This window comes from Echinops telfairi, unplaced genomic scaffold, assembly GCF_000313985.2.
Source record: "Echinops telfairi isolate 266 unplaced genomic scaffold, ASM31398v2 ScPeMD7_655;HRSCAF=1070, whole genome shotgun sequence".
In the NCBI taxonomy this organism is placed as follows: Eukaryota; Metazoa; Chordata; class Mammalia; order Afrosoricida; family Tenrecidae; genus Echinops; species Echinops telfairi.
This window is the reverse complement of record NW_022104553.1, coordinates 28,681,266-28,693,957: the sequence shown is the minus strand read 5'-3', so window position 1 is coordinate 28,693,957 and position 12,692 is coordinate 28,681,266. Positions and strand designations below refer to the sequence as shown.

Sequence of the window (12,692 nt, the reverse complement as noted above, 5' to 3'; positions counted from 1 at the left end):
GGTATCCCCCAACCTCACAGTAGGAGACCAGACCTGACCAAACTTGCAAAAATCCAGCCTCTGTTCTTGCTGCAGTACGTTTGACTAACCAAGTAAAGGCTCAGAAGCCCTCCCAACTGTATATTGATTCCCCAAAGCAGGAGCCTCTTATTGAAAGAGTAATAGAGTTTTTATCAGGAAGATTTAACTTAAGTTCTCAAGAAATTCAAATTGATACTGGAGTTATTCAAAGTTGTGAAGGAAAGCTAAAAGCTGCAATTCAGCCACAAATTATTAAGAGCCATACTTGGGGTTTACTACCTAAAAGAACTATAGGATGTTTATTAGGAAAGTCCAACCTAAATTCTCAAAGTGTTCAGATTGTTCCTGGAATTAGTGATCAGGAATATGAAGAAATTAAGGCAGTGATAAAATCTGATATGCCATGGTTTATAAAGAAGGAAGATTGCTTAAGCCAATTTTTGTTTCCTTGCATTTCTAGAGTAAAAATGTATACCTATCAGGAAAGAGTATTTGAGAAGTCTGAGCACACTTTACATCAAGGAGTCATTTGGAATGCTGTTGTGGGGACACAACAGCGCCCCCACATGGAATTAGAAATTGAAGGGGAAAGGTTTTTAAATTCTGGATATGGGGTCATTTCCTTAGGGCATTCTGGAGACCCTAAGACCTGCCCACTAACTTCCTCTAAATCCAGCATGGAGGGAATGAGAGAAGTTAACCAAGAGAGAATATTGTAAGATGGTAAAATCCTAAAGTGCAAAAAACCTGAAGGGGAATATGGATTAATTGAGCCTGTAACCTTATTGGTAGACTTAGAGAAAATGTCTGGTAAGTTACTTCAAGAACAGCTGAACAAATTTATTAAGAATTTGGTCAGTCTTTCGAATCATACTGAGTGTGAGAAGAAGTTCTTACAATTAGTAGGCTCTCTCAGATCTCTGAAAGCTGGGAGCCGACATTTACATAACAATGAACTCTATAAGTAGTTATATTGGTTCAAAACCTAGCAAGTTAACTGAGATTGCTAGCTTTGCTTTAAAATCTGCATTGTTAAAACATAAGGGGGAGAAGAGAAATCTTATGTTTGGCAAATTTTATTTGGTCATTTTAACCAAAAAAAAATTCTCTCCTTACTAAAAGCTTGTAACAAAATTAGGGCAGATAAACACATTTTCACTTCTACAGGAAAAGCTGGTCCATAGAAGTCCCAAGAAGATGGAAATCACATTTGGGATCCAGGTTCATTTGTCACCTGGAGAAAGGGCTATGCATTTATGTTTTTGAAGAATAAAACTGGTGGACTCCCCTTAGAAGGACGCAACCACGTTTGGAGAAAGAAAAAAGGTACAGAAAAGATGGAGAAACCACCCAACCTGAACCATGATTCTGTTTCCAGGTTGCTGACACCCCAAAGGGAGGGGCTACTTGCTTATGTTTTCACAGGAAAAGGAGATAGGTGGATTTCTCTTCCGTCAGCAAGGCCCAGAATAAAGGAGGGAAGCTAGTGCTGTGGCCTGACGCTGTCTTGTTATTGAAGTTATTCAAAACATCAAGAAGAACTCGCAGAATCCTGAGAATGGGGATCGCTGCTTGCTGAGAGATTTCTTCCATTGCTGATGCTGTCTAAGGGACACTCTGGAACTCTATCATAACTGAACATTTTATACAATAGTGACCGGACGATGACAAACAGACTATTCTTTTGCTAAAAGATCAAGATTTTGGACTTATCAATTAATACTAAAATGTGATTGGAATGTTACTGATTTTTGTATAACTCCTTAACCATATAATAAGACATTACATGATTGGGGTTTGATTAGAAAATATGTGCAAGGGTTTAAGGGAAACATTTCATTAGATGTGATTTAGCTAAAAGGATATTTTCTATATATTCAAGGGTGGATTTAAGGAGGATGGCATAGAAAGAGGGTAGATCCCACACGCTTGGATTAAAAGTACTTCACATAACTTGAGTTCCAGTCTGACTGTGTTGTTAATCATCATAATGTTGATGCTTTCAGTCCCATGCCACTTCTATAGGAAGCTAAGAGATATGAAGAGAGACCATGTTGCCTCTCTGACACTATTAAATCTTAAACATAATGCAGAAGGGGGAAATGTGTGAAACTGACTCTGAGGGAAATAGGACTGGGACTTATTCCTTGACTGGTATGGATGGAATCTGGAAGGCCAGAGTTCCACGGTAGCAAAGCTGCCGCTCTGGTAGTTGGAGATATAGTCCAAGTACATTTTTCTGCGGTAATCTATCATTTCCACAGATTCTCCCCCTTAAAGCTGTGCTGCCTTAAAGTAAGCAAATGGTTGATTATATCTCCCTATAGAAGCAGGCATTCCTATTTGCTCTATTTCTTCCCGCTGCGGCATCTAATCCCTCTCATACCTTCCTCCAATAGCAGATGGGCATAGGGGGACTTTATCCCCTGTGCCTGGATTCCAAATATTTGCCATAAGCCTGAATTTTTGGCTGTATTAATTTGGTCATTAAATTTGCCTTGACAGCTTTCAATATATAGAAAATATCCATTTTCCCCCTGTGACTCTTTTGAATTTTACATATAAAACAAAAGGGGGACTTGTGAGATATAAAAAGTCTTTTCCCCAGCACTATCTCCCCCAAAGATATGCCAAACATTACAGGCTGTTTGCCAGCACATGGTGGGAGGTCAGATGCATTCAGTCTTTAGACTACTGTCTGGTCCCACCGCAGGTGAAGCCCACTCCCTACTGTTAAGGCCAATGGATTATTTCTCCCTGAAGGCTTTCAGCCATCAGTCTGGTCCACTGTAGGTGGGGTTCACACCCTACTGATAATGGTTTCAATGGAGAGCCAGAGAACAGCACAAACCTGCTCAGTGACATCCAAAATTAGGCTGCCTCCCTGAATATAGGATCGACCCTTCTTGTCACATGTATACCCCCAATCCTTCCCCTTCCTATTGCATGTATGCCCCTAGATCGTCCCCCTCCCATTACTATATTATCTATAGCACAACCCCTTCCTGGGACGTATGTCTTCTGTATTTAGGGGCTTGCATGCCCCCCAAAAGTTATGTACTCCTTGGTTAGTAATAAACCACTCGCTCGCTTGCTCCTGCAATTCCCACTTTCCACATCCTCACGTGGACCACTGAGTGGGGCTGAAGTAAGCATGCTATCATGAGATGTGTCTGACTCCTTTATTTCAATCTCTCTTCTATCTCTTTTATTATCTACGACTTTACTATAATCTTTACTTATCACTGTACAATTGCACCTACTGGACCTATGATATTTCTTACGGGCTGGCTACCCTGACAAGGCTTGACAGCAGTGCCCTAACCCTTCACCCTCCCTTATTAATCCTCATACCAGCCATTCATTCCCCTGCACTCTCCGCTTCTCATGTAGGTTCAATAAGTCATTGCAAAGGCTACACAGGATTCACAGACTGTACCAAGGGTTACAGGATTTATTAGGGAAGTTATCAGGTTCAAATGCTCGGGATAAAATTACTCAGTCAGGACAGCCTTGTACTCAGATAGACTTCTCTCTGGTCTTTGGTCTCTCAGCTACACTGCTCACTCGCCTCTGCCCTACTCAGGCAGTGCTACAGAGGTCTGTTATGGCTACCAATAAATGTCTAAAGGGCATTTCACTCCACCATAAGATTCATCCCAAAAGGCACTCTGTTAAAGCCCCGTGGTTCAGTCAAGGTAGTCCTCCCCCAGGCCCCAATTAAGTGCCTGCAGGAACTCCACTCCACTCCTATGCCAGCCTCCTGCCAAGAAACATTTACTTTTATTTGCCCTGTGAGCTTGGAAGTCCCCCACTCTGGCTGTTGGTTCCTTTACTGCCTCTCCTCTGGCATCAAAACAAACAATCAAGAAATAATTAATATATGACTGGGCCAGAGCTGCCTCCTCAAAAGTAGAATGGACCTTACTGATGAGGATGGAGTAAAGCTTTCAGGACCTACATTTGCAGACATGGCATGATTTAACATGAGAAGAAGCAGCTGAGAATATCCATTAATAATAATAATATGGGATATATGAAATATGCATTACAAAAATTTGAAGTTGTCAAAAGTGAAACAGGATGCATAAAAATTAAAAAGGTGCTCTGGTGTGGTAGTGGGTTATGCATTAGGCTTCCAGCCACAAGGTGGAGTGTTTAATGCACCAACCCCTCTTAGGGAAACAGTGGTAAACAGCGACAGTGTCAGAAACCCTCAGGGGAAGTTGTACTCTGTCCTGTATTATTGCTATGGGTTGGAATTGACTTGATACCAATGAGCTTCGGTGGTGGTGGTTGTTTCAGTTTGGTATTCGTTGGCGATAATGGACTGACCCTGAGCATTTTCAAATGGAAAGTCATGTGGTCTTCTATACACTTAGATTACGCCTCAGGAGAATCTTTGTAGATCTTAGATCAGGGTTTTCAGTAGCCTTGCTACCTGGTACAGTATCGTTGGAAAGTGGATTATTGCAGATGTAGTTAGGCTAAAACTCAACACCGTATTTTTGATCTCTCTTTTGACCCAATTTTAAATTTGTTATAGTTTTAGTATTTTCTACTTGCTTTTTGATTGAGGTTTCTACTCTGTTTTCCTTTGGTATTGCTGTAAGTGGGTTTTTGCTTGTTTTTTATGTTTTTCTTTATATGAAATCCAAGATGAGTAAATTTATAGAGACAGTAACTGGATTAATGGAAACTGAAGGACATAGAAAGAGTAGATGGAGCCACAAGTGCCTGTGTCAGAGCGCAGTCAGAGCTCTAGTGACATCCGCAGAGAGTGCACGGTCGGAAGTGTCCAGGAGACTCAGCAGCAGGACCAGCACACTCCTGAAACCCTCCCTTGGTCGAGCCCCACCAGGGTCATCATGAGACCAACTTCTGGGGCAGAGTTAGGAGCAGGAGTCAGAGGGAAGGAACATGAGTGGGTCCCAGCCATCTGGATGGCTATGGTGCCAGGCTTCCAGACTGTCTTGGGAATCTGTAAGCAAAGTTCAGTCATTGAAGATTCTGTATTGTTCATTCATTGACTTATCATTCCCTCCTGTCTACCTTGATAAATATGTTGGATCTGTGTCAGTAGCCGTGTGCACTATGAGGAGTGATAAATCAATGTTCTTTCCTGAATGTTGCAGGAAGAATGTGTCTGGGGTTGAATTTCGTCCCTCCAAATTATGTGTCAATATGATCCATGTGTCTCATCGATAATTATGTAATAATACAATGATATCTCATTGGTAGTTATGTAATGATGCACCCATGATGTGGTCTGCTGTGATCAGCCCATGAGCTGTCAGAGGATTACTTATGGTCATTGTGGGTGACAACAAGTGGGTACTGACTCATTGCAACCCAACAGAGCCAACATTGCAGGTCCTACGCTAGCCCCACAATTGCTCCTGTGTTTGAGCCATTGTTGCAGCCACCGTGTCATCCAACTTTTGAGGGCCTTCCTCTTTCTGCTGCCCCTCTACTTTACCAAGCAGAGGTCTTTCTCCAGGGCCTGGTCTCTCCACACAACACGTCCAAAGCAGATGACATTCGGTCTGGGTTCTTGGACCCCTTGCCTTTGTTCTGTATAATTGTCTCTTTACTGATATTCTAGTCGCTATGACATCGATCCATTTTTCACACAATTGATAAAGTTCATCTATGCTGAGAAAACATAGGAGGGGATAAGTGTCACTCACCATTCACAGTCAGGATGAGGGAGTCACTTCTGCAGGCATTGCCTATGTTGGAGACCTCACACTGATACTTCCCAGCATCCTCCATCCTGACAGGGTTTATGGTGAGGGAGCTGCTGTCCTGGGATGGCTCCATCCTCTCGGTGAGCTGCAGCCTTTCACCATCGTGGAACCATGAGATGGAGATTCCACTGTGTTTGGTGAGGCAGGTGAAGACCACTGGGCCTGTATTTGCTGTGACTGTGGTGTTGCTGGTTTCGATGGAGGGCTTGGTCAAGGTCTCTGTGGAAAAAGAGAGGAGGTAGCAGAGGGAGGGCCTGTGATTGGAGAACATTATTTACCTAGGAGCTCTCAGCCAGCTTACAGGCCCCAGGGTGAGCTCTGAATGTGTCCTAGAGCTTTCTCCTAACCTTCCCCAGAGGTGGTGTGTCTGTCCAAGGGGCATTGGTGGTATAGTGGTTAATCTGTTGTGATTGCAAGTTCAGTAGTTTGAAACCCCCCACCCAACTATGAACCTGTCAGCTTGTCCACACCAGCCCCTGCGTATTCTGGGGACTGAGAAAGAGCTCCCCTCTACATTGCAGGATGGACCCAAGGTCTTCCCTAGAAAGAGCAAGAGGATCCAGCAGTCTCCAGGGATGTAATTAGATGGCTGAGGGACAGAGTTTGGGATTCCTTTTTGCCCAGGCAACATTTAACGAGAATAATTATTTTCAGGTTGTTGGATTTGTTTTCTTGTTCAGGGAACCAGACTGTCTTCCAACCCATTGCTCGGGGATGCCGTTCCAGAGAGCCACTTAGCAGACATTGTGAGAGTCTTGGCTGTGGTTCTACTGAGGGCAGTGGCAGGGTTATGGACACAGCAGATATAGTTCCCACTGTCACCCACAGTGCTGTTAGGCGATGCATCCTTTCAACAAAAGAGGAGTCCTTTTAGCTGTCTCCGTGAACAGCATTGATTGGCCACCTGCTCCTCCTGAAGTGATTTCTGGGTAAATCTACCTATTTTTCCAAGTATAATGAATGATTTAACATTTTTCCTTATGCATCATCTGTGCTAGTGTCACACTAGCGCTCTGACTTCAGAGCCAGGATCTGCTCTGACTCACGTGGCACAAACTCGTGCTGTCCTTGGGTCTGTAGATGATACATTTTAGGACACGACTCACAAGTACCTGTCTCATTCTCCCTGGGTCTATTACAGATGGTGTCAGAATAAGGTCTGTGCATTGGGTGTCGAGGAGCAGTAAGAGACAGTTCCATGCTCTCATATGGGGAAGACCATGAGGTTGTTGTAAAGCATCGTGTGTCCTTTGTAGCACATGGAGTCAGAGAAAGGAATGAAAAAAGTGACAGAAATGGATGGGCTATTGACAGGAGAAACTTTTGCCTTAGAAATCTTCGCTCCTCAAAAAAAAAAAAAAAAAAAAAAGAAAAGAAAAAGAAAAGAAATCTTCGCTCCTCTTCTTCAATAGGAACGACATGGAAGTGGCATCTAAGTTCCTCTAACGTTCAAAGGGGAAAGAGAATCCAACTCCATACCATCATTGTCCATTGTCAATTCCTGTGAGGCTGGTCAGTAGTGCCCTCACCCTTCACCCTCCCTTATTTTCCCTCATACCAGCCATTCATTGAAGATTCTGGATTATTCATTCATTTACTTATACCCCCTTTCTATCTTTATCAAAGAGTAATTGATAAATATGTTGGATCTGTGTTCGTAGTCATGTGTACCATGAGGAGTGATAAATCAATGTTCTTTCCTGTATGTTGCAGGACGAATGTGTCTGGGGTTCAATATTGTCCCTCCAAATGATGTGTCAGTATGGTCCATGTGTTTCATCGGTAGTTACGTCATAATACAATAATATCCCACTGATAGTTATGTAATGATGCACCCATGATGTGGTCTGCTGTGATCAGCCCATGAGTTGTCAGAGGATTAGTTATTGTTGTTGTGGGTGACAACTTGGTTCTGACTCATTGAAACCCTATGTCCAACAGAGCCAACATTGCAGGTCCTGCGCTAGCCCCACAATTGCTCCTGTGCTTGAGCCATTGTTGCAGCCACCGTGTCATCCAACTTTTGCTGAGGGCCTTCCTCTTTTTGCTGCCCCTCTACTTTACCAAGCAGCGGTCTTTCTCCAGGGCCTGGTCTCTCCACACAACACGTCCAAAGCAGGTGACATTCAGTCTGGCCATCCTTCCTTCTAAGAGAGTTGTGTTGGCTCTCTTGGCACTCCATGGTGCTTCCACTATCCATTGCCAGCCCCTACATCCAAAACATTGATTCTTCTTCTGTCCTCCATATTCAGTGTCCCACTTTCACACCCACATGAGGCAATGGAAAATACCATGGCTTGGGTCAGGTACACGTGTGTCCTCAAAGGAGCCTCCTAGCTTTTCAACACTTTGAAGAAGCCTTGACCAGCAGATTGACCCAAGGCAATGTGTCATTTCCTATCTCGACCTCTGCTTCCACGAGCCTTGACTGGGATCCAAGTAAGATGAAATCCTTAACAATGTCCGTCTTTTCTCCATTTATCATGGTGTTACCTATTGACCCACTGTGAGGATTTTGGTCTTCTTTACAAGGAGTGTAATCCATACTGATGTTTGAAATCCTTATTCTTCACCTGCAAGTGCTTCAAGTCCTCTTGAATTTCGTCAAGCAAGACTGTATCATTTGCATAGTGTTGGCTGTTAATAAGTCTTTCTCCAATCCTGATGCGGCATTCTTTTCCATGTAATCCAATCCAGCTTTTCTGATGTTTGCTCGGCATGCAGATCTTGCAAGTATGGTGAAAGGTTACGACCCAGATGCACACTCTTTTTGATTTTAAACCATGCATTATTCCTCTGTTCTGTTCCCACAACTGCTTTTTGACCCATGTAGAAGTTCTACAGGAGTTCAATGAAGTCCTCTGGAATTCCCACTCTACTCAAGGCTATCCGGAGTTTGTTATGATGTTAATTCTAGCTAGTATTTATTGGATATTTTATGTGTTAGCTCCTGTGCAAAGTACTTTACAGATATGTCATTTGACTCATACAATTAGCCTTTCACACTGATACTATTCCTGTTTTACAAATGAAAATCTGAGGCTTCGAGTGGTGAAAAACTTATCCAAATCTCACGGCTGATAGAAGATAGATCTAGAATTTCATCCCCAGCCCAACTACATTCAGGCCATAATGATAGCAGATATAAGAGCTGAGGACTGCTGGTGTAGTGGCTACAGGTTGGGCTCAGATCGGCATGGTCGTCAGTTAGAAACCACAGGCAATTCCACTGGACAAAGACTGAACTTTCTCCTCTTCTAAACAGTTACTGGGTCAGAACTCACAGGGGTCAATACAAGTCACCATTGACATGATGACAGCATGTTTGCAGTTTTAAACATGTATGGAACATTTTCTATGTATGGAATCTTCATAAGCTGGGTAAGTTTCATTGATGATCACATTAACTCTGTGAAACAGTCATGAATCATCTGTTTTTGTTACAATATTCACTTGAGGAATTTGGGACTCAGAGAAATTCAGAATTTTGTGCAAGTGTGCATAATGGATATCAGACTTGGGCTATGAAACATCAATATCTTATGATTATGTTTGTTCCAGATACTGGGTTCTTGGACCCCTTGCCTTTGTTCTGTATAATTGTCTCTTTACTGATATTCTAGTCGTTATGACATCGATCCATTTTTCACACAATTGATAAAGTTCATCTATGCTGAGAAGATGTAGGAGGGGATAAAGTGTCACTCACCATTCACAGTCAGGATGAAGGAGGCACTTCTGCGGGCACTGCCTATAGTGGAGACCTCACACTGATACTTCCCAGCATCCTCCATCCTGACAGGGTTTATGGTGAGGGAGCTGTTGTCCTGGGATGGCTCCATCCTCTCGGTGAGCTGCAGCCTTTCACCATCGTGGAACCAGGAGATGGAGATTCCGTTGTGTTTGGTGACACAGGTGAAGACCACCGGCCCTGTGTGTTCTGAGACTGTGGTGTTGCTGGCCTTGATGGAGGGCTTGGTCAAGGACTCTGTGGAAAAAGAGAGGAGGTAGCAGAGGGAGGGCCTGTGACTGGGGAAAATTATTTACCAAGGAGCTCTCAGCCAGCTTGGGGGCCCAAGGGTGAGCTCTGAATGTGTCCTAGAACTTTCTCCTAACTTTCCCCAGAGGTGGTGTGTCTGTCCATTTGGGTCTGTGAGAGCAGCTGGCCCCTCCCCTCACTGGGAAATAGGCACAGCCCAGGTGCTCTTGAGGATGGGCACAAGGCTTCTTCCCAGCCCATCTGCCCACCCCCTGTCACTGGGTGGGATTTTTCTCAGACATAGGCTGTTGTGAGTCTTTCCTAGCCCCTGATGTGACCATGTTAGAGAGCAGGCTCCTGTTTAGTAGGCAGTGCTGTGCATGTGTGGAAGGCAGGCTGCTGGCCTCCTCTAGCTCAGGGGCAGGGCAGCTAGACATACAGATGGGAAGGGTTTTCTCTTTTGTTCAACAGTATGTTAGGGACAAGGGACATTGGTGGTATAGTGGTTAATCTGTTGTGATTGCAAGTTCAGTAGTTTGAAACCACCATCTGCTCCTCAGGAGTCTGGAAAGTTTCGCACCTTGGAGAGAGTGGTAGCTCTCATTTTTGTATCACTTCCTATGAGTGGAAAACATGTGAGTCTTCCTTCTCTGAGAGGTTCCTGCTTTCACAGGTTTTACACAGCATAATTTGGCCTTGCCCCTTCCCTCCCTTTAAGAACTTGGTGGTGAATTGACCTAGTTTTCCCAAGATGCTTTGTAGCACATTATGATCCTTTGAGAATGCTCCATGTCAACATCACACTGTTTATCTTTGGTGACCTTACAGTCAGGATGCAGCTTCAGATGCATGATCCCCTTTCCTGCAGCCTGACCTAGCATGGTTGAGGCATTGATGGGCTGTGTACATGTCAACCTGCACACTTGCTCCACACTCCCTGAGTAGAACACTGATGGTGTCAGAACCGGGCTGATGTGTGAGGGACAAGGAACAGAGAAGCAGCAGAGCTCTGGCTTGCCCATCACCCTACTGGAGTTTGAGACCCTCCTCTTATGGGAGAACACATGTGAGCCCGTTCAATGTCTTATTGTTTATAGAATCAATGATATGCCCAAAAGTGACAAGTTAGCGACAGATTACTTGATTTTGAGGACACTTCTGCTCCCCCCACCCAACTATGAACCTGTGAGCCTGTCCACACCACCCCTGCCTATTCTGGGGACTGAGAAAGAGCTCCCCTTTACACTGCAGGATGGACCCAAGGTCTTCCAGAAAGAGCAAGAGGAGCCAGCAGTCTCCACGGATGTAATGAGATTATTGTGGGGCAGAGTTTGGGATTCCTTTTTACCCCAGCTTCATGAAAGGAGAATAATTATTTTCAGGTTGTTGGGGTTTTTTTCTTTTTCAGAGAACCAGACTGGCTTCCACCCCATTGCTAAGGGATGCCGTTCCAGGGAGCCACTTAGCAGACACTGTGATAGTCTTGGCTGTGGTTCTACTGAGGGCAGTGGTAGGGTTATGGACACAGCAGATATAGTTCCCACTGTCACTCACAATGCTGTCGGGAATAAAGAACTGCTGTGTGGATTGCCTGGAGGTTTCATTGATAAACCAAGAATACTGTGTACATGGGTTAGAAACTGCTTGACAGGTGAGGTTGATGTTGTTCCCTAGAGAGGGATGCTCAGTTCAGCGGGAAGTGTTGGGGGTGTCTGAGCCATTTGGAACAAACAGAACAAAGCCATGCTGTGATGTGACCAGAGGGAAGGGCCACATCTTCTCTCTGAGTCTTGTTTTTAAAAAGTCCCGCAGAATAAGCCCCCTTACTTCTCGGAGCCTGATTCTGAGGCTACTGACCTGTTTCTCCAGCTCAAGCTTTGACCCTGACAGTCATTGACCAGGAACAGCCCCACCCCTTCTCCTCTACCTGTGTGACTGGTGTTGCTCAGATTTTCCAGAGAAAGCATGCCATGCTCCGCCTCTGTTTCTAGGGGCTGTTGGTCCATGTACTTGGACCTGAGAGGATTGATATTGCCAGGTCTCTGAGAGGGTGCAATTGCACTGAAGCCTGTGCCATGTGTGAATAGAAGTTAAGCACAGAGAACCTTCAGGGAGAATGGATCACTATGACTGGAACTCACTGGGTTCCTGGTTCTACATTCATACAGTCCTGATTCATTCCTTGTGACAGTGTGTATAGTGAGAGTCCTGTTGTCCATGGACAGCTCCAGCCTGGAATTGTCCAGGAGGCTCTGATTGTTTATCAACCACTGGTAGGTTGTGTTCTGAGTCTCAGGTTCACACAATAAGGTTACAGAGTCCTTGTCCTCCACTGGGTTGGAGCTGCTGCTCTGGATGGAGGGTTTGGGTAACCTCCCTCTCAGAGAAAACAGAGAAAGGATGACCTCATTTGGCATCTTTGATTCCTGCAAAGGCAGCTTCCAATCAGGGCTGGCAGTGTGCACCTCTCAGGCAACCTACAGACTTTAACACATAAAACAGATCTTTACATTACAAGAAAATTACTTGGCAACGGGAGTGCTCAGAATGTAAGACTTACTTGCCTTATTTTAGGACCGAGAAAAAAAAAATCTCTGATTTACTCCAATCTTAACGGAGTAGCCCCATTTCCTTATGGAAAGTCACAGGACTAGAGACCAGAGATCATCCCTGGCCTCTCCAGGGCTCCTCTCTGACTGGGCTCTGGATTAACCTCAGTGTCAGTAGCTGGACCTTGTGCTTGCTGTCGTCCCTCCAACTGTCAGATTCTACATTGATCCAACTGACAGATTCTACATTGAACCAACTGACAGATTCTACATTGATCCAACTGACATATTCTACATTGATTCAACTGATTCTACATTGATCCAACTGACTGATTCTACATTGACCCAACTGACAGATTCTACATTGATCCAACTGACTGATTCTACATTGAC

The 12,692-nt window shown here is 44.3% G+C and overlaps 1 protein-coding gene across 1 annotated transcript in view; it reads right to left on the bottom strand.

Moving 5' to 3' along the window:
• Positions 1 to 12,692, bottom strand: part of LOC101656926 (carcinoembryonic antigen-related cell adhesion molecule 6-like) — a 32,250-nt gene that overhangs the window by 13,183 nt on the left and 6,375 nt on the right. The window contains 4 exon segments of the mRNA XM_045292690.1: positions 5,712 to 5,990; positions 9,481 to 9,762; positions 11,220 to 11,471; positions 11,849 to 12,123. Of these exon segments, the coding sequence (XP_045148625.1) occupies positions 5,712 to 5,990; positions 9,481 to 9,762; positions 11,220 to 11,471; positions 11,849 to 12,123 (1,088 nt within the window).